The 24,794-nt window shown below is 49.2% G+C and overlaps 2 protein-coding genes across 5 annotated transcripts; one reads left to right on the top strand and one right to left on the bottom strand.

Annotated features, from left to right (window-relative positions):
* Positions 1–2,730: 2,730 nt before the first annotated feature.
* On the bottom strand, positions 2,731–5,480 carry LOC120647051 (transport inhibitor response 1-like protein). 4 transcript variants are annotated; one of them, XR_005664670.1, is made up of 4 exons: positions 4,735–5,441; positions 4,122–4,638; positions 3,173–4,039; positions 2,731–3,077 (listed from the first exon to the last, which is right to left on the bottom strand). XR_005664670.1 is itself a non-coding variant. In XM_039923659.1 (3 exons), exons 1-3 carry the CDS (start codon positions 5,250–5,252, stop codon positions 3,281–3,283), a joined length of 1,794 nt encoding a protein of 597 aa, XP_039779593.1. In that variant the 5' UTR covers positions 5,253–5,480; the 3' UTR covers positions 2,731–3,280. The 4 variants fall into 4 exon arrangements, 1 of the variants encoding a protein (XP_039779593.1); XR_005664672.1 differs by having other exon boundaries at positions 2,731–3,111; positions 3,190–4,039; XR_005664671.1 differs by having other exon boundaries at positions 3,190–4,039.
* Positions 5,481–17,178: 11,698 nt separating this feature from the next.
* LOC120648241 (bet1-like protein At1g29060) lies at positions 17,179–24,089 on the top strand (the record flags this gene model as incomplete). The annotated part of the gene is made up of 3 exons (XM_039924973.1): positions 17,179–17,313; positions 17,511–17,567; positions 23,711–24,089. Coding segments are annotated over 3 exons (354 nt in total), but the record flags the coding sequence as incomplete, so codon positions are not given.
* Positions 24,090–24,794: the final 705 nt, after the last annotated feature.

Genomic DNA, 24,794 nt, shown 5'->3' with positions numbered 1-24,794 from the left:
AGCTTGCGCTTGATCGCCCCATAATCATGAGGTGCAGTGCAAAAGCGATAACTGGCCATGCTTTGCTTTCTTCATATGCAGTTCGGTTGAGCCATGAAGTCTGACAAGATCTGAATAATTAAAACCCCGCTAACACCTCTGCAGATTTGGGAACACATGCCTGCCTGCCCTGAGACCAGGATGGGCGCAGGGCGCCTAGCTTTCAGAAGAGATCGTCGAGTGGCCACACCAGATGATCCATGTCCCCGTGCTGATGGCCGGGGAAAAAGAAGTTACCTCACCTTTTGCTAGTTTTGGAGCCGGTGAAGGGGTTAAAATAGGCGTGCAGCACCACGCTGAATCAAACTTTCAGCCATCATTTCCATCCTTTTTACCCAACATAATGAGCCCGGGAAAGGCGTGGTTTATAGAACGTAATGAGGAGAGAAAAAGGCACAGCAATAATAAAATTGCGAGAGAAAGATGCATTTTGCCATGAATGCCCCCTCTTGCCTGTTTCTGATTTTATTTTTCGCGACAGTGGCTGGAGCACGTTTTTTATTAAAAGGATATGTTTCTAAACTTGCGTACGTCCTTCCAAACTACCATGCAATAGCAGTGGCCCTTGATGCCAGCTAGTGTAGAGTACTCAAAAGGTTTGCACACAGCAAGTGCTGTTCCACATGGCTCATAGCAGTTGCAACTTTCCTCCAGGGTGAATCGATCCCTCATCAGGCGGCCACCATCAGCCCCCTGCCTCTCGAAGAACCAAAGCCTTCCACAATGCACAGAGAGAGAGACCCTCGCCTCGCTTTTCCATGGCCGCCGCTTTGCACGCAGTTGAAGCATGAGGTCCACTAGACCTGCCGGATTTCCCGATCTTTCTCCCCGAGGCCGAGTTGGAACAGCAGCCAATTATTTGACATGATGCCTGAAGATGGCGAGAAACAGCGACGGATCCCAACCGCTAGGCCTCGAGGCGCCATCATGCGATAACTCAGTCCGGTCTCGGACTATCAGAATCGATGATGGGGATCTCCTGTTTTGGGCCGGGAGATCGCCATCAGTAGCGTTCGGACACTTGCTGGGGCGATCGGTGGCCGCAGCTTTCAGTACGTAATCCGCCTTTCAGTAGCTCAGGCCTGATTGCTTTAGATACTACCAGAAACAAGGAGGCAGAGTTACCACTCGCGATGGTGGTGACAACAAGGCAGATTTACCACTTGCGGTGGCGATAAATTTCTTTCCTATTCGTTCGTAAAGTTCGAGCGCGCCTTCAATCATTGACGGCGAGCAAAAAAACGAGGGTACAAGCCCAACTGTTGGCGACAGCGAGACGGTCAAGGAAGCCAATGAGTGTTTGCTGGGGGAAGCCCGGCCTTTCACCATAGCTGCAGATTTCACTGTCCTCTGAATCTCCAGTCCTCACGCTCGCTTGGCATCTACTACCCCCATTCCACTCACCCGGTCACTCAATGACCAGCCCAGTCAAACGACGGATCGATCGATCGATCTCCATCGCCATCGACCGGTCATCACTCCCCCATCATTTGCCATCTCGCCGTCGTCTTTTCCCCAAGGTTTTCCTTACCGGTAAGGAAAAAAAACAGAAGGTGAGCGAGAAACGCGTTTAACAAATTTCTCGAAAAATTATCGGATTTGCCATGTTGATTTCGGATGAAATTTAGAAAAAAAATTCTCAATTTATGCAGGAAGTAACCTAGATTATTTCCAAACAATCTAATAGTATAAACAAGATACAATAATGCATATAAATATGACTTTCTTGCCACAACAAACAGTCTGTTTAATATGGCCACCGCTATCGCTATGGCTTCCTATGAAGTCGTGGAGGGACCGAGAGAGATGGGGAATGGAATATGAATAAGATTTAGTGTTAGAAGGCAACAGGGTGGCCTAATATTTTGCTGCACCAATTTGGTTTGGGCGGAGATTCAAAAGGGCCGAAAATTTCGGGCGATAAATAAAAAAACCGGACCCCGCCGAGAAATAGGATTTTCGGTTTTCTCAGAAAATTCTCGCCGAGAAATTTTTCCTTGCTTTTCCTTCTTCTCGTCCGGATCCACAAGGGCTTCCTCGGAGGACTGGTCGCCATCCAGGCTTTTCTTTCGCCGAAACTGTGGCCGGCAGGGCAGCCGAAGGAAGCTGAGGCCGTGGTGGCAGCTAGTACGCCCACAGCGAGCGTGCAAAGACCATCAGCATGACACTTGCGTTGGGGCAAAAGAAAACCTCATCATCGACTCATCATCATCATATAATCGCTAAGCAGCAGGAGTTGATGGAAGGCTTAGTAGAACCGGCCGTCGCTGTCGCCGGCCTGACTGTGGACGGCGAACACGTCGGCGAGGAACTAGGGCTGTCAAGACAAATGGACGCCAGGCGCGCAATCATCACTTGATGGACCAGGGCCTAAGACCGACCACAGTAGAGGGAGCAAATGAAGGAGCAAATATACTGTTTGACATTGTAGATGCACTGTTTGGCACTGTAGACAGAAAGGGCGTGAGAAACGAGGAGGGAGCAAATTTGCTCTTGCTCCCTCCGCTGTGGTCAGCCTAATAAGCATGACCATTGGCTGACCTTTCAGTGAGGAGGGAAGGGAACCCATGGATAGAGCTTTCAGGCTGTGACTGTAGGTCCTCCAGTAATATGATAGCAACAGCCAAAGCTCTGGATTCAGATGAGATAACGAAAAGACAGGCGCAGAGACTTTTTAAACATCAACAGCGATTACAAAAACTCGAGACAGGGAAAAATGAAATTTAACAGCATTAGCTCACAGTTCAGGAGGCTTTGCTCATAGTTTGGAAACGCGAAAGTGGAATGAAAAATACGCGACGACAACAACAACAGAAGGGAAAGGTCTAATGAATTTAATATGATAACAAGCTTCACATTGAAAAATCAGAGAAGAGAAACCATGGTGATTGCGCTGGCCTAGAAACATGATCCTCAGAGACTGGGGTCTCCCAGAGCAGCAAACAAAACTGAGGCGGCCATGACGCCCCCTCGAAGAAGCCTGCTCTGCTGCGCTTATGGTCTTGCGGTAGAAAATTTTTGCACACACTGATGAACTCCTACAAGCACAACATCAATTGAGCACCCTGCCCGCTGCTCCAATAAGTGCTTGGAAATCCTTCTCTAGAAATTGAAAGCGAAAAATGTACCATATCTGCAGCTCCAACTTACATAGATTGCATTAGATCTGCGCTTATCATATCAAGTGCAGAAGCAAGATACTCCCAGGCGCCACTCATACCATGCCTCCGCAGAAGAAGCTTCACAGGATTTTCACAAATGGTGGTACATCTTCCCTTGGCCCATCGAGCGAACGATACATGTATAAGATGTCCACAGTTTCAGCCCTTTCATTCTCAGGCTGGCCATTTATCAGCTCCACCACCATCCGTGGTAATCCCCGAGCCACCTCCTTGCACCCTTGCAGGGTCAGATTGCAGCCTGACATCCAGACGAACCGCATATTGTAGAAATGGTGCATCCCCGAGAGGAGGCCGGTATCACCAAATGGGCAGTCTCTTATCTCAAGCTTCTCTAACTTTGAACAGCCCCGGAGGATGTATTGCAGTGCCATATCACTATTTCCAGCAAACGCCACTGAGAGCGTCCTCAAGGACTTGCCATACCTGCCAATGTACTCAAATGCCCGGTCAGTAAGGTGCCCGGATGTGGATAGCCTGGTAAGCTTGCTGCAATTCTGAACAATGGCACCAAACCCTTCATCCATAGGCTCCCCAGTTGCATGGTCAGGCTGGTGCCGTCCCATGATACACAACCGGAATACCTTGAGCTCCGGGCAGTTTTGTGACATGGCGATAACAGCAGTGTTGGTCATTCTCTGGCAAAAATATAATATGGAACGGAGCTTAGGGCAGCCCCGTGAGATGGCAGTAAGGCCAACCTCTGATACCAACTCGTCGGCATCCTCATGCGCATCCAATGGGAGCACACGAAGACACTGGAGTTTCTTACAGGAAATTGCCACGTTCTGAAGCCCTTCGTCGCGTACCGAGTCAAGTACCTAGCAAAGAAGTCGTCGTCATCAGCAAAACAGCAGCACACAGCCAGATGAACCAAGCCAAGGCAGCAATTGAGGTTAGTACCCATAGCGTCTCAAGGTTGTAGCATTGCCCGATGAACATCAAAACCTGATTGGGAGTCACCGGGGTGTAGCTCAAGTCAAGGGTCTTCAAGTTGGAGCACACCACGGTGATGGTCGGCAGGTACTCCTGCGCGAGTTCACGGAAACCGGACAGAGAAACAAGCGTGCGCGCTCGCCCAGCGGACGAGAATGCAGCGAGAACCTCCCCGAATCCGAGGCCCTCCTCGCCGCCGTCCGCCGGGCGGAACGAACCGGTGCCGAGGTGAGACAAGCGCGGCGCGTGCGCCATGAGGCGGCGCAGCTGGCCGAGGGAGATGTGCTGGTTGACCCCCAGGCGGTGGAGGCGCGGGGAGCGCGCCACGAGCGCCTCGAGCGCGGCGAAGGCAACGGGCGGCTCGTAGCACTCGAAGGAGAGCGACTCGAGGTTGGTGGGCTCCGGCGGGAACGCCGCCACCCAGTCCACGACCTCCTGCTCCTCGGCCATGTCGCACTCCACCACGTCGAGCGCTCGCAGCCCCCTGTAGGGTAGGGAGGACCCATCATCAAGTTGTAACAGGAGAGCAACGCATCGGAATGGCGCAGAGGAGGACGAGGAGGAGGGATAGACACGATACCTGCAATGAGAGGCGATTGAGGCGAGCCCGCGTGAGGAGAAGCCGTCGCAGAGGTGCAGGGAGAGGTCACGGAATGAGGCGGGGAGGGAGCGGGAGAGGAGGTCGAGGTCGGCGTCGGTGACGGGGATGCGCTTGAGGTAGAGCGAGGCGAGCGCGGGGAAGGCGCCGGCGGCGATGGCGGCGGCCCAGGGGCGGAAGGCGGAGGCGTCCCAGCCCTGCGGGAGGAGGTTGAAGTCGGCGAAGCGCGGGCGGCCCTTGAGGAGGAGGCTCCGCGCGTTGGGGAAGCGGCGCGCGGCGTGCGCGGCGGAGGCGGCGAGGAGGTTGCGGACGGCGACGGCCTCGCGCGTGGCGGACTCGGCGCGGTGCCAGGAGCGGCAGACGAGGGACGCCGCGCTCCGGTCCCGCGGCGCGTCGAGGAACTGGAGCACCGTTTCGAGCACGTTCTCGAGCACCTGGTCCGCGGGCGGCGACGCGCTGGGGCGCTTGGGCGGCGGCTGGTCCTCGTCCTCCTCCGACATGGCGCGCGGGCTGGCTCCCCCCGACGTCGCGGCGTTGGGTGAGGAGGCGGCCAAGCGGAGGAGGAGACGGAGGGGGTGGCCGGGTGGGGGAGGAGGAGGAGGAGCGCCTGCGGAGCGGAGGTGGAGACGAGGTGGGTGGTGGGGTGCGGGGGAGGTGGGTGTGAGGTGTACTTGTGTTCTCGCCTGAGTCAGTCGACGCAGCCGCCGCTTGCGTTGGGTAGAGGCAGAGCCGTGGAGCGGTAGATCTCTCTGGCCTTTTCTCCCTCCTCCCCTCGCCAGGGCCAGGGAGGCGGTAGATCTGGCTACCTGTTCCTTTTCAGGTGCCATGTTAAAAAAAAATCGCCTGTAAAATCATGTTCTGGATTATTCACGTGACGGCATTTTCACTGACGAGGATTACTGGGTTAGTAGTGGCGGTGAACTCCTCAGGCCACTTGCGTTATGCCGGACATGCCCCCTAAAATTGCCAGGAATTTCTGCTAGTTTCGCGCAGTAGCCGTTGCCTCGCGCCCTTGCCTTATGGGACAGTTTTGTGTATCCTAGCCTGCAGAATTTCACAGTGCTCAACAGAGAAATTTTACCTGACATTTGTTGATTTGATATGCATAGTTGTCATCTCCGGATGATTTCCGAGTACTAGTAGTCAGTAAAAGGTTGAAGAACAAACTCGCTCATCCGATCACCAGCCTAGCCTGTGTCGTTAAATCCTGCTAACTTCTGAACTTTGCAAGAGAAGAGGCATCTGGCAGTTTTAGCCTGACGAAGAAAGCTAGGTGGTGAAGAAGATGATAGACCACCAGCCCAGATCCTGCTGAGGAAAACCAGCATCCCTGATCTTGAACAGGTCAGGTCGACGAGGGCGGGCACTGAGCGGAAAAGCAGAGTCCAAAACCCGGCGCAAAAACTAAGCGGCCACTGTTGCCGAGTCCACATGCATGAGGGGCTTAGTTTACAAGGCAGCGGTAGGAAAGAGCGGGAGATAGGCCAGGGGGCGCTCGTTTGTTTTTGTTTCTTCCCACATCTTTTATTGCGCCTGGTCGGCCCTTTCGGGCAGGGATTGCTGTCAGTCAAGGCATTGGGATTCTTAGCGCCACGCATTTGTTTAGACGCGCGCCCCCGCTTAAACCTAAACATCTCCTCTTAGAAAACACCAAGCACAGCTCATAATGTCCCGGCTGGGCTTGTGCTCTCTCTAGTCTCCTGAAAAAAAAAAATTATTGCGATCCGTCGATGGAGCGCCATTTTGGATGCAGAGATGCCGATTCGAATGGTAACGGAGAAACCTAAATGGGGTGAACAATATGTTCAGAGCAGCATTGGACTTGGTTATCACCTGACAAGATCAGCAGCGCTTCCTCTCTTTCTTTCTTTTTTCCTTCCCCTTTAATCTGCTCCACATCAAGTTTCATTTTCTGCTTTTTTTCGTGTGACATGCCAAGAAGAACATTGGCATAGTACTCGATGCTGCGGCAACTCGATATGTTCCGATCAACATTGCATTGGCCCTCCTACTGTCACTCAACTCAAGCTGTGCGGAATGAGCATTCGGTGCTGCGGTCATCTCAGATCATCTCAAAGCCCAGTCATAGCTTTCTGTCATGTGCTGTGAGCGAGCTTGCCACTGCTGCTCAGTCAGACTTACTTGATTTCTTCAGAAGTACACATATCTTCAGCATCCATCCTTTCAGTTTCAGTTTCTGGATTTCTTCACAAGAGAATGAGAAGAAAAAAAAAAGGAATCAGCACTCACAAAAATCTTGAGCGATGAAATGTGATGTGGCTGGGTGATGATATATAATTTTTCTCATACCAGAGCTCAGATATCACATCACGCTTGGACACATCACGCTGGGCGGTGGGTGTGGCATTAGTTTACTTATGATCCGCAGCATCAGCTTAATTACATAACCCGGCTGCCGCTGCTTGTTTATTGGCATGAGATTCAAAAGGCCCGGTGGATCGCCGATCGTGTTGCTACGAGCAGAGAGCACCGCGGATTCTTTCTGATCAGAGTTGCAGATGAGCTGTCCATCTCCAAGCACCAAAAGGCCACGCACTATAATTTGACCTGGCGATATCATATTGCAATTGCCCGCACGGAGGAACGGAAAAACTGGCGCCAAAAGTCGGCACCTTTCTCAGTGGACTTCCTGCACGGCATATTCTGGTTGAACTTATCATTTGCAACTCGAGCAGCGCTCAAAAGCGCCGGTGGACCGTGGGTGCATTCAGAGAACTGGGCACGGCTCCTGACCGGTGCTGCTTGAGAGAGTATTAGGGTTTGATAATACTTGGATTACCATCAATAGTGACAATTAGGGAGTACATATAGGCCATTAGGGGAGCCACTTGTGGCAGGCCCATGGGCCACACGTTTACATTCTAACACACCCCTGCAGTCGGAACTGTGACCACCGCGAACATTAAGACTGGACCTAAACTCTGTAAACACTGATGTCGGAAGCCCTTTGGTGAAGATATCAGCATATTGCGAAGAGGTGGGAACATGCAAAACACGAACTTCTCCAAGGGCGACGCGCTCACGAACGAAGTGTAGGTCAATCTCCACATGTTTAGTGCGCTGGTGCTGGACTGGGTTGGTGGAGAGGTAAACGGCACTGACGTTGTCACAATAAACAATGGTGGCACGGCGAAGAGGGCAGCGAAGCTCACCAAGCAGCTGCCGCAGCTAACAAGCTTCAGCGACGCCATTTGCCACGCCTCGATACTCGGCCTCAGCACTCGAACGGGACACTGTTGCCTGACGCTTGGAAGACCATGAAACAAGGTTGTCACCAAGGAACACAGCATACCCAGAGGTGGAGCTGCGAGTGTCTGGACATCCTGCCCAGTCTGCATCAGAGTACACTGTAAGATCAAGAGGTGCACTCCGAGAAAGGTGAAGACCGAGGTCATGGCTGCCCTGCAAATACCGGAGGATCCGCTTCATAGCAGTGAGGTGAGGTTCTCTGGGGTCATGCATGAACAGGCACACTTGCTGAACAGCGAAGGCGATGTCTGGACGAGTGAAAGTGAGGTACTGCAAGGCTCCAGCAATACTACGATAGTGAGTAGGATCTGTCACAGGCGTACCGTCAGCTGACAACTTGGAGTGGGTCTCCACGGGAGTGGAGCACGGCTTGCAGTCACGCATGCCCGCCCTGTCCAGAATGTCCAAGAGATACTGTCGCTGTGAAAGAAACAGACCATCACCACGGCGCTCAACTGAAATCCCCAAGAAATGATGAAGTGGACCCATGTCAGTCATAGAGAATTCCTGACGGAGAGCTGAAATAATCCGGTGAAGGAAACTCTACGACAAAGCTGTGAGCACAATATCATCAACATATAGGAGGAGATAAGCCACTTCACTGCCTCGGTGAAAGGTGAATAAAGAGGTATCTGACTTCGACTCAACAAATCCAATCGAAGTAAGAAAGGAGGCAAACCGAGTGTGCCAGGCGCGCGGCGCCTGCTTGAGCCCATATAGTGACCGGTTGAGGCGGCAGACATGATCAGGACGTGATGCATCGACAAAACCAGAGGGCTGAGCACAATATACTGTCTTTGTCAGGTGACCGTGAAGGAAAGCATTCTTGACGTCAAGCTGATGCATAGGCCAAGACCGAGAGAGAGCCAAGCTGAGAACCAAACGAACTGTGGCAGGCTTCACAACCGGGCTGAAAGTCTCATCATAATCAATGCCAGGACGCTGAGTAAAGCCACGCAAAACCCAACGAGCCTTGTAACGGTCAAGAGAACCATCTGACAGAAATTTGTGCCGAAAAACCCATTTACCGGTAACAATGTTGACGCCGGGAGGCCGAGGCACCAAGGTCCAGGTGTCGTTGGCCTTGAGAGCGTCGAACTCAGACTGCATGGCGGCACGCCAGTTCGGGTCAACAAGAGCAGACCGAACAGACGCCGGCAACGGAGAGAGGACAGTAGCACTGAGGTTGAGTATGTCCACTGGCTGAATGAACCCGGACTTGCCCCTCGTACGCATGCTGTGGGCGTTGGTCACCGGCGAGACGACGGCCGGTGTGGTGGAGACGGTGCGCCATGTACCGCTGGCAGCGACCTGCGGAGCAGGGGCAGCGGTACTGTGCGAGCTGGTGGCGCTACTGGCAGCGTCCTGGGACAGCGTGTCCGCAGGGGCAGCAGCGCCGCAGTCAGAGCTGCCCGCGTTGGCGCTACTGGCAGCAACCTGCGACGGTGTGTCGGCAGGGGCAGCAGCGCCGGACGGTGGAGCAGCCGCGTCGACGTCCGAAGGACCTGCAGGAGCAACACTAGGCCCAATGGGCAAAGTGGTGGTGTCATCATCGCTCAAAAAAGTTAGAGTGCCAGGATCAATTGGAGTTGTGGACATGTCGGCGAAGGGAAAGGACGACTCGTCGAACACGACATGTCGGGAGACAATAATCCTATTAGAGTGGAGATCCAGGCACCGATAACCTTTGTGATCTGCGGAATAACCGAGGAAGACACACAGTGTGGAGCGAGGCGAAAACTTATGGGTGGCGGTGGATGACAAGTTAGGGTAACAAGCACATCCAAACACGCGAAGATGATCATAGGTGGGAGGTGTGCCGTGGAGCGCGAGGTATGGAGTTCGACCAGCCAAGGTTTTAGTGGGATGACGGTTGAGAAGATATGTGGCAGTGTGAAGGGTGTCAGCCTAGTAGGCGGGAGGTAGGCTAGCCTGGAATAGGAGGGAGCGAACAATATTATTAATCGTTCGAAGAATGCGCTCGGCACGACCGTTTTGCTGCGAGGTGTAAGGACACGACATACGGAGAATGGCGCCATGGGTAAGGAGGAACGTGCGGGCCGAGGAGTGATCAAACTCGCGGCCATTGTCGCACTGGACGGCCTTGATGGGGGCGCCAAACTGTGTGCGTGCATAGGCGAAAAAATGGGACAACGTCTCAAACGTCTCAGACTTGAGACGGAGAGGAAATGTCCAGGTATAGTGAGTGCGATCATCTAAAATGACAAGATAATATTTATACCCCGATGCACTAAGAATAGAAGACGTCCAAAGATCACAATGAATAAGATCAAAAGGTTTAGATGCACGACTGGTAGACAAGCTGAAAGGTAGGCGTACATGACGACCTAATTGACAGGCATGACACAAAGTTTCGGTGGTGCTCTTATTACATGAAATGACTTTGGAACTAAGAAGCTTGGACAAAGCATCAGACCCTAGGTGACCGAGACGACGATGCCATAGGGTGGATGGGGCGGCAATGGCTGCGAGGGCGGCGGTGCTGGTGGTGGGTGTAGCAAAGAACGGGTAGAGATCGCCCGAACTATTGCATCTGGCGATCACGCTCCTGGTTTGAAGATCCTTCACAGAAAGACCGAACGGGTCAAATTCGATAGAACAATTGTTATCAGTGGTAAAGCAGCGAACGGAAATCAAGTTCTTAATAGTGCCAGGAGCAACAAGAACATTAGAAAGAACTAGTGACCGACGCGGCGTGATAAAAGAAGTAGACCCGACGGATGTAACGGGAAGTGTCGCCCCGTTACCGACAATGATGGATGAAGGATATGAGGGTGGAGAAAAGGAGGAGGTGAGTATACCAGCGGTGTTGGACATGTGGGAGCCAGCCCCAGAGTCGAGGTACCACTCAGCCGAAGGTGGAGGCACATTGAGCGACATGGTGTTGAAGTTGTCGATCAGTGAGCCTTGATGCCAAGATCCGCCAGCCATAGGAGTCCAGGGAGCCTGCTGCTGCGTCGTTGGCGAAGAGGGCACACCCCCATAGCCAAAGCCAGGGGGCACCGGTTGCCCCCATGCGGCTGCAGGTAGGGCACCTGTGGCGACGCGAAGTAGGGCTGCTGCCGCGCTTGCGCGTGGAACGCGGCCGGAGGTTGCTGAAATGGCGCCGTTGGGGGTCGATGCATGCCGCCTCCGGAGCCGTAGGGGTGCGGCCAGAGCTGGAGGGTGCCCGCCCATGGGTTAGGGATGGGAGCCAGCGGTGGAGGAGGTCCAGGCCGGTAGACCCCCCCCCCCCTTGACTGGCCCCCTGACTACCAGGAACACCACCGCCGCCGTTGTTCTTGTTCTTGCCGCGGCGGCGGTTGTTGCGACCACCGTTGCCGCCGTTGGAGCTGCCCGCGTGACCACCGGGAGGGCCACCGTAGCCCCGGTCTGCCCGGACCCGCCAGGGGGGCGCTGAGGGGCGCCACCAGAGGCGAAGAGGGCGGTTGGGTTCGGCGGTTCGTCGCCGGCAGCATCCTGGAGGTCGATCTCCTCAAGAAGAAGGAGGGTGCGCGCCTCGTCGAACGTGGGAAAGGGGCGGTGGAGCTTCAAGTGCGACATCATGTGGCGGAACGTCCTGTTGAGGCCGCGGATCAACGTCAGCACCAAGGTCCGATCGCCGACGGGATCGCCAAATTCAGCGAGGGCGCTCGCCATCGTCTCCAACCGCCGGCAGTAGTCGGTGATGTTGAGGGCGCCCTGCTTGAACTAACGAAACTCGGCGGACAGCAAGAGAGTGCGGGACTCTCGCTGTCCTAGGAACTCGTTGTCGAGGGTGAGCCACGCGGTGTGAGCGGTGGGCTCCTTGAGCATGACCTGCTACTGCAGATCGTCCTTGATGGTGCCGTAGATCCATGACAGCACGGTGCAGTCCATCTGCTGCCATGTCGAGCGCGTCGGATGCGCGTCGTCGGAGAGCACATGGTCGGTGAGGACGTATTTGCCGAGCGTGATGAGGAACACCTTGCGCCACTGGTCGTAGTTGTTGGCGATGCGATCAAGGGTGATGGGGACCAACACCTTGATGTTGACGACCGCCAGGGCCTGGGCGTGTACAGCGGCGTGCTTGGCGTCGAACGCGTCGAGGGCGGCCTCACAATCGGCCGCGGCCTTGGCGGCGGCGGCCGCTGCCGCCTGGCGCTGGCGGCGCTCTTCCTCAGCAGTGGCATCGGGATCGGGCGCCATGTGAGAGCGCGGGGAAGGGGAGGGGAGCCGGCGAGGGGATCTCGGCGACGGCATGGGAGGCCGGCGAGATCCGCTGCAGCGGCGGCTCTAGCGGAAGGGAGAGGATCGTGATCCTGTCTGTGATACCATGAGAGAGTATTAGGGTTTGATAATACTTGGATTACCATCAATAGTGACAATTAGGGAGTACATATAGGCCATTAGGGGAGCCACTTGTGGCAGGCCCATGGGCCACACGTTTACATTCTAACACTGCTGCTGTCTCACAGTGTATGTGTATCGACCTTGGGCAGATTTCGAGTACAAATCCACTTCGCTTAAAGGCTTGCACGGTTGCACCTCACACGCGTTGGTGGGAGTATTCTAAATTCTTCATCTTTTGACCAGGTGAGGCGCCTCACCTGGTAAGATGCTGATTTTGTTCTCTGATTAAAGTCAATTACCTTGCTGAAACTGTCTCCACCACTGAAACTTCTTCGACATTCGTCCTCACAGTTGTCTACGGGCCAACACTCTCATCTAGAAAGCAAGCTTTCCTGCATGAGCTGCAGCAGCTGAAGCCACAGCCTGGGGTGCAGTGGCTTTTACTAGGCGACTTTAACATGATCTACAAGGCAAGTGATAAAAATAATAACCGACTCAACACGAGGCTTATGCGGTGCTTCAGAGAAGCCCTAGACGACTGCGATCTCAGAGAAATTTATCTCCAGAATAGGAAATTCACTTGGAGCAATGAGAGACAAAACCCGACGCAGGCAAAATTAGATCGTGTCTTCTGCAATGAGGAATGGGACACCAACTTCAGCGGCCACGTCCTCCACGCTCTGTCTACATCGCTTTCTGACCACTGCCCTTTACTTCTCTCCAACCAAACTGGACCTAGGCGTCCAAACTCCTTCAAATTTGAAAACTTTTGGATCAAATTGCCGCATTTTCGTGAGGTGGTTGCAGCTGCATGGAACAGCAACTCTCCGCATCATGAGCCATTCCATAAGCTTTACCACAAGCTCCAAGCCACGGCCGAGGCTCTTCGTGCCTGGAGCAAACAGCTCATCCCCGACGCCAAACTCCATTTACACATGGCCCTTGAAGTAATCCTTAGATTGGAAGAGGCGCAGGAGCACAGACAGCTATCACCGGAGGAGCAATCTCTACATAAAAGGCTCAAACTAAGAGTGCAAGGCCTGGCGGTCATTGAGCGCGCCCGCCGTAGTCAAGCAGCCCGACTGCGAGAATTAAAATTGGGGGACGCCAACACAAAAAAATTTCACCGGAGAATCAATGCGCGAAGGAGGAAGAACTTCATACAACGTCTCAAGAAGAGAGATGCAGGGTGGGTAACTACACATGAGGAAAAAGCCGCTGAGATACAGTCCCACTTCACGGCGACAATGCAACACCCACCAGTCCGGCATGCTGACTTCAACTGGGACCTCCTTGGTATCCAGCAACACGATCTAAGGGGCGCTGGATGATCCTTTCAGTGAACAGGAAATAAAGAACGCCATTGACCAGATGTCGGGGGACAAATCACCGGGGCCGGACGGCTTCACCAGTGCCTTCCTGAAAGCTTGTTGGGGCATCATCAAGAAGGATATTATGGAAGCGGCTAACGCTTTTCATTGTCTCAGGTTGAATAGTCTGCAACTAATTAACTCGGCCAACATAATTCTCATCCCCAAAAAAGATGGCACCGACACTGTAGGAGACTTCCGGCCAATAAGTCTCATTCACTCCTTCGTCAAAGTCATAACCAAAACTCTTGCACTCAGGCTACAGAAATACATGCCCTCCATCGTGTCACAGTGTCAGAGTGCTTTTATCAAAACAAGGAGCATACATGACAACTTCATGGCGCGCGAGGACAGCTGCGCGACGGTATCACAGAAACAAGACCCCCGCTTTATTTCTTAAACTTGACATCACCAAAGCTTTTGACTTGGTTCGTTGGGAGTATCTTCTTAACCTACTCCAACATCTTGGTTTCCCGCAGCGCTGGAGGGATTGGATTGCTGCACTTTTATCCACCTTCACTTCACGTGTTTTCCTCAACGGGGTACCCAATCCGCCGATTCATCATGGAAGAGGTCTACGACAAGGCGACCCTCTTTCGCCGCTTCTATTTGTCCTTGCAATTGACCCTTTGCAGAGAATTCTCGAATTGGCTACTGAGATGGGTGCGCTTACCAAACTGAGGGGTAAAGGCCCGCACTTGCGCATCTCCATGTATGCGGATGATGCCGCCCTCTTCGTCGCTCCGTTTCAGGATGAGGTCCGCACTCTAGCCAATATTCTCAACTCCTTTGGCGAAGTGACTGGGCTCAAAACAAATTTCCAGAAATCGACAATCATCCCCATATGTTGCCAAGGTATTGATCTAAGTCCAGTACTCATCGGCCTCGCGGCAAAAAGAGCAAGTTTCCCAATTAGATACCTGGGCCTATCTCTGTCAACGACAAGACTGAAAAGTGTTGACTTCCAACCGGTAGTGGATAAAATGATAGGTAAGCTGAATGCGTGGAACGGTCGCAATGTGAGTATGGCAGGGAGGCTCACACTTGTGAAGTCGGTTTTGACCTCACAGGTAATACATCTCCTTTCAGCCCTGCGTGTGCCAAAAGAAATACTCAAGCTCATTGACAATAAACGAAAACAATTCCTATGGGTGGGCAACGATGTGCTGACAGGTGGAAAATGCAAAGTCAATTGGCTTAGAGCGGCAAGCTCAAAAAAGGGGGAGGTCTGGGTATCCTTCACTTGGGCAAATTCTCAAGAGCCTTGAGACTGCGTTGGCTTTGGAAGCAATGTAAGAAGGAAATTGGCCAATGGTTGGACTCTGAAACTCCATGCACAAGCACAGATAAACAGCTATTTGCGGCAGCAACAACAATCACCATAGGTAACGGTGAAAATATTTCCTTCTGGGAAAGTGCCTGGCTTCAGGGCCGCAGACCAAGGGACATTGCACCAACAGTCTTCAGCATCTCAAGAAGAAAGAACAGAAGCCTCCGAGCTGCGCTTTTGAATAGCAACTGGGTGCGTGACCCTAATTTTCATAATGCACATTTCTCACCGGCTCATTTCAGGGAATATTGTGACCTTTGGCATCAAGTGAGCCAAACAAGGCTACATCAAGATATCCCAGACAACATTACTTGGAAGCTCACTGCAGATGGTACTTTCAGAACAAAGTCGGCCTATGAGGCACAATTCGTTGGATCTTCCTCCACTAGCTTTGATAACCTCATCTGGAAGATTTGGGCGCCGCTGAAATGCAAAATGTTTAGCTGGCTTGCCATCCAAAACAGGATTTGGACGGCCGATCGTCTTGCAGCAAGGGGATGGCCGCACAACACTAACTGTGTTTTATGCCGCGCTACACAAGAAACATGGATCCATCTCTTTGCAGATTGCCGCTTTGTGAAGAGAATTTGGGATGCTATGGCCACCTGGGCCTCGAGGGACTTAGACCGGTAGCTGGGCAGCCTTTCCAATCACTGGAGGATTGGTGGACCATATTAGCGCGACTACCTTCAAACGATGGAAAAGGTTTGCGAAGCCTCATCATGTTGGTGATTTGGGAGATTTGGCTTGAACGCAATGCAAGAATTTTCAAGCACAAGGAAACACCATGCCCGATGGTGATCTCAAGGATTAAAGACCATGCGAGTAACTGGATGGCGGCGGGCACCAATCACTTGACTGCGATCTTGGCTTAGCGGGAGTCTGTTTCTCTCTTTGGTTTTTTCTTTCTTTTGGCCGGCCGGTTTTCTACTTTTTTTTGAAGACATGTGCTTGGGCTTGTACTGTGCTAATTTTTAGTTGTTGCCCATCGGGCACCCTCCTTTTTAATAAAGCGGGCAGCTCTCCTGCCGGTTTGTTTCAAAAAAAAAAATACCTTGCTGAATGATGGAGGTAAAGGCAATGCTAGCTAGGTCAGACTGTCCACTTTTGCTACACCCGACCTGGCTTCTCAGCGATATTGCAAGGCAGGAGTATCTCTTCCCTTTGCAAAAAAAAGATAGAAGAAATTATTCATGTCAAATCTTGTTTTTTCTCCAATAATTTTTCCGCTCTCCATGTTCCTAGGCTCCTAGCTGATTGAGTTGTGCAGTAAACTTACGCGGACTTTGCAAACATTTTCTTTTTTTTAAAAAAAAATGTTGCACTGCACGGTGCCATGTGACTCCATATCAACCACTGTACATGAAAGCATATTATTTTCTCGAGTATTTGTGATGATAAACTATTTTATTTCATGGTGGGAATACATTTTGATCTGTCCCATGTTAATTGTTATTATATAGTGCTGACAATACACTGTACTTTCTATGATTTGTTTACAAGCTGGAATCAAACCCATCTGTCCAGAGATCCGTAATGGTATCTACATCTTGTAGCATTGCACTTATGCCGTGAATTATTGTAAAGCAATGTATAAACAATCCAGCTAAAACCAGCCAATTGGTGTATGATTAAGGGCCGGGCTCTAATCTTATACAATTTTGAGCTAAAAAATTTAAGGGTCAAGTTGGATTGTGAAGTGATCACTAGGGCCATGATCCGTTATCACCCCCATTTATAGGTGGACAGTTAGAGAGGTAGCACGATAAATAAAAGCAGAGATATAACAGGGTGGTTAGCTGAGATAAATAAACAAATCAAGGACATCACAATTGTATAATAGTGATTTAGCAGTAAGGATGGGATATAATAACCATCCATTCTTATTGTTATGTTTTCTCAAATGCATTTGGCCAGTCGTCTCGCTCTAGTCAATTGAGTGACCAAGGTTGGCATGTCCTTATATCATGCGTGACTGTCTGAAAGCCTCAATGATCTGATTTGAGCCTACTTTTATTATTGACTATCTTGTCCAGGTTGTCCTTGTGCAGCCATATTATGTTAAAATTCCACAGAATAGTTGCTTCTCAAAACAAAAGAGGGAACTAGAATTGTAAGTTCTAATGTCATGCCTGCTGCATCAACAAGCCTGCTGCATCATCAAGCTCCAGCGAGATTTCGCTCCAGATCGACCCTATCAATGCTGATTTGGATAATCATATCCTCGGACTTCGTGGACAAGTCCGCAAGCTAAGAGGAGTAAGTTATACTAGTTGAATTTTCCTATGAGTTATTTAATGAACTCTGTTTCAGAAGTTTGTCCAATTTTATTCATTAAATGAAACCAATGTTATGTGACCATTTTAGCATGTATTATATACCTGTAGTTTTTCCCCCTCTACTTTTAGCTAGACATTGATTTAGTTCTAAGATAAGCCATTGATTTTGTACCGCAGGTTGCTCAGGAGATCCAATCAGAGGCCAAGTATCAAAATGATTTCATATCTCAGCTGGTAAGTAACTAATTTTAGTAATAGTGTGGGGGCGAATCATGAAGAAAACTCAATGGCTTTTTTATCGTAATTCTACATTTGTAGTTAGTTGTTAGCACATATATTTGTTTGAAGGTTCCAATCACCTAGTTGTAGTTGCCACAGGTGGTGTTTGGTTGGGTTTGGGTTTTTCCCCAGTTGTTTGCAATAGTGTTTTAGTTGCAGGTCAGACCGGTTTCCATTTTTTGGAATCATGGCAATCCAGTCATCTGTAGCGTCTTGTGCCTGGGCGGCTGGATCTCCTCCCTGAAGTGCAGTTCCGAGTGCTTCATTCTCCCTTCTAGCATTCGCTAGCTGATGACGAACTAGCTGTAGCTCCTTTGCATTGCGCTCCATCTGAGTGTTAAGGGTGGCGGTGAGTCCAACCCGCCACCCTGAGCCAACCATCATGGTGTCTAAGAGGTTCTGCACTCCAACTATCACGCTCCTCATGTTGCCTGGAGAGCGTCGAGGGAAGTGCCTCCATGGGTGTCGTCCAACTCAGCTCCTCCGTAGTGGCATAACACTGAAAGAGCCTGGCTAGCTGCATCACTGATCCTAGCGGCGAAGGTAACTCCGGGTGCTAAGGCGCGGTGCACAGCCAATTCCACTGTTCCTCCATGGTCAAAGTCTTGTGCGCGGATGTGTACTGACACTATCCGCTCCTCTCGGTATCTTGGGTGATTCCTCTGAGCTCCGATGTACTCGATCTCTACTATCATGTGAAGGCGGTGTGTGGCAGCCCCGCCTAAGTTAATCCGGCTTAAGCGCGCTAACCATCATCAAAACAACAATCAGGGTTAACACACACTTAAAACGGAGTAATCCGGCAGTGCTGTCGGGTAAAATCCCGATTAAACCACTTGAACAGGATCGACAAAGCAGTCCAGAGAATGCAACATTCCACAAATTTTATAGCATAGAGTATAAAATTGAATTATTATTACAAACCAAGTTTGAATTCATAAAAGTATAACAGAGTTTAAGTTTGACGGAAAACGAACGATAGTCTAGCGACGAAACAAGACGTCATGATGAAGCCCGTACATGACGTCAGCCACATCCTCAGATGTACCACCTGAAAAACAAAACCACAAGCAAGGCTGAGTATACTAATACTCAGCAAGGCTTACCCGACTAAGGGTATACTTAGCCCTTTATCTAGACATGCAAGGCTTTTAGCTTGAGGGTTTGTTTGCCGAAAAGCAGTAAAGAGTAGATCCTTAATTTTATATTTTAGCTTTCAGGTTCTAGTTCAATTAACCATTCTAGGTGAGCATCTATCCAATAGCATAAATGGTGGAAACAATTATCTTTCATCAATCATCCATATTCATCATCATCATCTTTCACTTCTTACTCTATGTAGCAGAAGGGTTAAGCAGTCCCAAACCGTGAGAAGCGGACGATTCGAATCGAATTTGTTAACCTTGCAAGGCAGACCTAAACACACGTCACGTGGTTACTCGCAGAGTCACACGTGCAACATTTCCCCTTTCTTTCCGGGTTGTGGATCAGGGTCACCGTCCTCGACTACAGAGTACGACGACTCTGCACCCGCATGTGCGCGCATGAGAAACGACGTTCAAAGAAGGTGAAAGTAAAGTCCACTTGCCGGTCCAATCAGGTACTTAAGCTTACCGATTACCATATTCTCGGCATGTGTCTAGTACGTTCAAACGCTTAACCACCACTACCACACACTGCGGCCTTATCCATTTTCACTAAACAGACGGGGTATCACAAGTACCACAACCCCGCCCGTGAGCCTTATAGTTGCAGTATATAGTAGACATTCAACTCCTATAGTTCTCGCGAGTGACAGGAAATCACTCGACTTCTACCGAACCATTAGCCTAGCCAACTAGCGACCTACACATACTAGTGTTCAAGCATAGGTACCTAGGATCATGCAGCTAAGGTTCCAAGCAACTCCTGTAAACTTAAATGCGCAAGTAGATAGAAACAATAATAAGTTGCATAAATTTAAAATAGTAGGACATGCTCCGGGGCTTGCCTGGAATTAACACTAGGTTAGTGTTAGTTAGAGGAGAATTGCTCAACGAGCAGCTTCCTTCAGTCTTGTACATCGGGATCCACCCGTCCATCTTCTAGACGTGTCCACCATTCACCGTCTTCTGGCTCGGCTCCGATATCACGTCATTCACGCGATTCTTCTATCGTACCTAAATGAAATACAACAATGCATATGTATGAAATGTATATAATGCATTCATTTCTTGATATAGATGGAGGTCAACTAAACTCAAGTTGGAAGGTGCTACTACTTTCTTTTTTAGCCTGTTGGGCAGTCATTTATAGAGTAGGAATTTTATCTATACTAACTCATAAAAGAGCTGGGTGTGTCGCTTTTCTTTTATATTAGTTCAGAAAAATGCAGAAAAGTGTTTTTCATCATATTAACACATGGAAAACAAGAGAAAACTATAACTAAAGCTAAAAATATAGAATGGTGCTGATATTGTTATGAGAGATGCTTTACTGGTTCACTAGTGCACAGTAAAATTTTCAGGTCATTTGATGTAACAAATAAATCATAAAAACTCATGAATCTATTACTACTAGTGTGCAAAAACAAATCTCTAGGGTAAAGAATGCAAGTTCTGGTATTGAAATTGTATCAGTAGGTTAGATTCCTTAAGATGAGCTTGTGGTAAAGTTTTCATAATTTATTGAGCTATACAGCAAGCATAGTAATTTAGATTCCTTTCCTAGGCATTTGTCTAACTACAAATCCACAAAGTAAACTACTTAGTTTTAGTGCCTAAAATTGTACAGGCATGATCATGTTTTGAAAACCAAGCTCTAATAAAAATATGAGATTTTTCTAATGAAGGAAACTAGGGTTTTTGATTTACAAAGTTTATTCATGAATAAAACAAAAGGACTAGTGATACATTACTAAAAATTCCCAAAAATTTTCCATAGCATCTAGAAACTAAATTAAGGCTCCTGTAAAAATTTCAGCTCATGAAAACTAAAATATAACCCTGTGTATTTAATTATATTTAACATAGGCATAAACCAAGATCTAATGAAACATATAGCTAGATTTGTCAAAATGTCATCAAATTTTTACAGTAAGCTAATCATCTAGGGTATAGCACACTGTCCAAAAACTAGCCTTATTTCAGGACTACAACAGGAGATACATACAAAGGTATATAAAACTAATATTTAATATAGAGATAAAACTATTGGTCAAATGCAAAACTGGATGTAACAAAAGTTGTAGGTCTTGTTGCAAGGATTCCAAAACATTTGGATTTGTATTTTTCTGATTTTTCTACGATTTTATAGGTATTTTCAAAGTTCGCTGTTTTGAGTTCATGGCGTTTTTGCGCTTGGCCCCCTGGACTTCTGTTTCTTCTCAGCGCGGGTCCTTGGACGGGGAAGGAACAGAGGAGGTAGGGCGCAGCTTTTCCCGGCGAGGAGAGGCTCCGGCGGTGGGGGCCCCACTGGGGAAAAGCGAGAGGGGCACAAGAGCTACCTTTGGAGGGGCTTGGGGCTCCAGATGGTGGCCTGTGGTGGCCTCGCCGCGGAGAGGGGCGGCCGGCGGTGGACTGGTCCGCGGCGGCGGCGTTCCCGGCGGGCCTGGGCGGCGGCGAGCAGGTCGGGGAGCACCAGCAGAGGTCAAGGGAGCTTGCTACGGGGTCCGTTTGGCGCGGGAAAGGGTGGAGGGGTGAGCTCCACGGTGAGCTAGGGGGCGGCGGCGGCGGCGGCCGTTCCCGGCAACAGGGGCTCGCGGGGCGGGGTGCTCGCGCTCAAGAAGGAAGGAGGGGAGGTTGAGGACGGCTCGGAGCCCGCGGAAATGGTCCAGGCGAGTCAAGGCGACGGGGAGGGCGTGACACGGTCGGCCGGAGCGATACGGCTTCGCCGTGGCGCTTCGATGGCGGTCCTCGGCGTGCGCGCACGGGATGGCGCCGCGTGGCGATGTCGCGAAGCTTCAGGGAAACACCAGAGGCGCGGAGAGGGCTGCGGCGCGGCGCGTGGACGACGGCGAGGCGACGGCGTTCGACGGCGAACGGCGTCACTGCAGGAACAGAGAAGGGAAATGGAGCGAGGGCAAAATCGTAAATAAAGCGAAGTTCAAAACTCTCATTTGTAAATTCAATTTTTCTCCTTTCTCCCGAGGTCAAACGAAAAACTTTTGAATACCAAACTTGCTTAAAATTTCGAGATCTACAACTTTCGTTTTAGGCACTTTTTCATTTGAGACTTCGTTTCAAAGATAAAAATTGAAACTTGAGTGCATTTGAAAATATCCAATACACTTTGAAATTCAAATTTTTCTCCCACTTTTGTGTAGCAACTCGAAAAACTTTGAACACGAAAGTTGTTTATTTTTAAAACCTACAACTTTGGTTTTGGACAAAAATTCATTTGAGCTATATTTTAGAAATTATTTTCAAAGCAGATTAGTTTGAAATTTGACAGATAAATTAAATCTTTGAACACTACGGTTCAAAGGACCTGTCATTTTATGTTCAAACTTTTATTTTCTCTCTTTGACTTTAACAAGACTTTGATTTAACATGATTTTAGAGAGATGCCTATTCGCTTTCATATGTATACTTGCATTGGTTTACAAAATTATTTACGGTTTCTGACATATGCATCTATACACATACACATGCATGCACACATAAATGTATTCGAGTCCATCTTCTTGGTTGATTATGCATAATATCGTATCTAATATTTCTTACTTAGCATTTAAAAACTCTAGGATGTCACACGGTGGAACAGCATGCGAAGCGCCCTGGCGAAATAGCAGAGTCCAGGAGCATGATGATGCCTCACAGTCCATCTCTCAGGTGGTGGGCGGAGGTGGATCATCCTCATCTCCAGGTGCATCCCTTGTCCTGCCTGATCCTCCTCCTGATGGCCATCTTCAGCTTACACCTCATCAGATTGGTCCTCTTCTGCTAGTACGTTATCAGCTTCATCCTCTTCCAGTTCCACCTCCATGGGTTCTTCTTCTTCTGGTCACCGCTTGGGGTACCTACTCAGCTCAGGTACAGGTGAGCTAGGTGTTGTGGAAGGTGAGCTGCTGCTGCTCAAGCCTGTGGCTTAGCGAGAACCATCTATAGGTAGGGGTGGTAAAAGGGCCTTAAATTTGGCCTAGATAATCTAAGGGCCGGGCTCTAATCTTATACAATTTTGAGCTAAAAAATTTAAGGGCCAAGTTGGATTGTGAAGTGATCACTAGGGCCATGATCCGTTATCACCCCCATTTATAGGTGGACAGTTAGAGAGGTAGCACGATAAATAAAAGCAGAGATATAACAGGGTTGTTAGCTGAGATAAATAAACAAATCAAGGACATCACAATTCTATAATAATGATTTAGCAGTAAGGATGGGATATAATAACCATCTATTCTTATTGTTATGTTTTCTCAAATGCATTTGGCCAGTCGTCTCGCTCTAGTCAATTGAGTGACCAAGGTTGGCATGTCCTTATATCATGCGTGACTGTCTGAAAGCCTCAATGATCTGATTTGAGCCTACTTTTATTATTGACTATCTTGTCCAGGTTGTCCTTGTGCAGCCATATTATGTTAAAATTCCACAGAATAGTTGCTTCTCAAAACAAAAGAGGGAACTGGAATTGTAAGTTCTAATGTCATGCATTTGAACCACAAGCCTTAAGTGCTTGTTATTTTGTCACTTCCTTCAGATGTAAAGACTTCTAAAAGATAATGATTTGCTCTGGACCTTGATTATTTTTCAGTTCCGCAGGTGTTGAGCAGTTGATTTAGCATTACTTCATTTCTAGTAACTTGATACGTTGGAACGAAGAATGATAAAGATTATTTAGCAAAGTAAATTAGACTGTAACCACTCATTCTAGCTTAGCAGGGTTCATCATTCATAAATGTAACTTTCTGTTTTGTTCTGGTTTTTTTTTTCATATCATTTGTTTTCTATAAAATATTTCCTAAAGAACCACAAACTACATATCTGTTGTCTGCCATATTCCTTATGTTTGTTGAGAGCATGCGAGTGTTCATCAACAATGTAATGTGTGTCTTTTTGTGCTGGAAAACATGGAATATGCCTCCATGATAGTGCCTCATTTAAAACTATTTCTTGTTGCAGCAAATGACTCTGACGAAGGCCCAGGCTGGGGTCAAGAACAACATGAGGCGAATGAACAAGAGCATCATACAGAACGGTTCAAACCATCTTGTTCATGTGGTCCTGTTTGCCCTTGGCTGCTTCTTTCTAGTGTACCTTGTGTCCAAATTCTCCCGGAGATGAAATACCAGCTCTTTGTACCTGATTGACAATACGGCACAACATGTTGGTAGTTGTTTGACACGGCATTTGTTCTTCTGTATGTTGTGCATAAATTTGGGGTTATGTTGATATGCCGACTTGGGTGTTGTTTCGTGTTTGCTGGAGGCAATCTCATATATCTGAATGATTGAATTTGTACGGACGTCTGTATTGATAAAGTACCTTTTTCCCTGCTGCTTCTTGGATTAAGTTTCACATCGTGCTTAAGTTTTGTTTGGACAGACAGGGCATTCTTGTAATAACCGTGCACGTTTGTCCATCCTTTTCTACCGAACAAGTAAAGAAAAAACAGTTCACAGCTTGGTCTTCGGGGACCAGGATCCGGTGCAGTAGCTACTGACTGTAGCAGTCCGGGTCCAGGCGCACTGTTTATACACCGTAAAATGCTATAGCATCAGCCACTGTAGCGCTTGTCGCTCGATGCCTCGATCACAAGTCGCGTGAGGTGGTAAACTGGTAATTGCTGCCGCTTGTCGTCTACAGGTAAGAATCTTGGTACGATGCCAAAATGTTGAGTGCAATCAGGTACTATCTATCGGTATTGCTGGCTGAAAGTGCAGAAAATGATGGTCGGAATTGGCTATCAAGGAGTTAAGATTATCTGTTCTATCGTGTAATGGTAATAGGTCTACCATTCCATGTCGGCTCTACTAGATAGTTAGCAGTACCCTACCCAGTAAGCTAGTACATGGGACTAGCTCTAGCTGTGACTGTATGTCAAATATCGAGTCAGCACATCGCCATTCTTTGTTCTTTCACATGTGTCTACACAAAGACATGATGGTTTTTCAGAGAGCCGAATGAAAACCGAGGGGTAGTGCCTTCTTCGAAGGTGCAGGCTGCAAAGACAGGTAGGGTAATCAGTGCATAAGCTTTGCTGCAG

Source organism: Panicum virgatum, chromosome 9K (genome assembly GCF_016808335.1).
Source record: "Panicum virgatum strain AP13 chromosome 9K, P.virgatum_v5, whole genome shotgun sequence".
Taxonomy (NCBI): domain Eukaryota; kingdom Viridiplantae; phylum Streptophyta; class Magnoliopsida; order Poales; family Poaceae; genus Panicum; species Panicum virgatum.
Note: the sequence above shows the minus strand (reverse complement) of the source record. Positions and strands in the feature narration are given on the sequence as shown.

Excerpts from the sequence above, each read along its gene's own strand:
- LOC120647051 (XM_039923659.1), bottom strand. The coding sequence starts at position 5,252 with ATGTCGGAGGAGGACGAGGACCAGCCGCCGCCCAAGCGCCCCAGCGCG. Across the intron at positions 4,639-4,734 it reads TCAATCGCCTCTCATTGCAG|GGGGCTGCGAGCGCTCGACG; the intron begins GTATCGTGTCTA and ends CCTACCCTACAG. Across the intron at positions 4,040-4,121 it reads ACAACCTTGAGACGCTATGG|GTACTTGACTCGGTACGCGA; the intron begins GTACTAACCTCA and ends CTTCTTTGCTAG.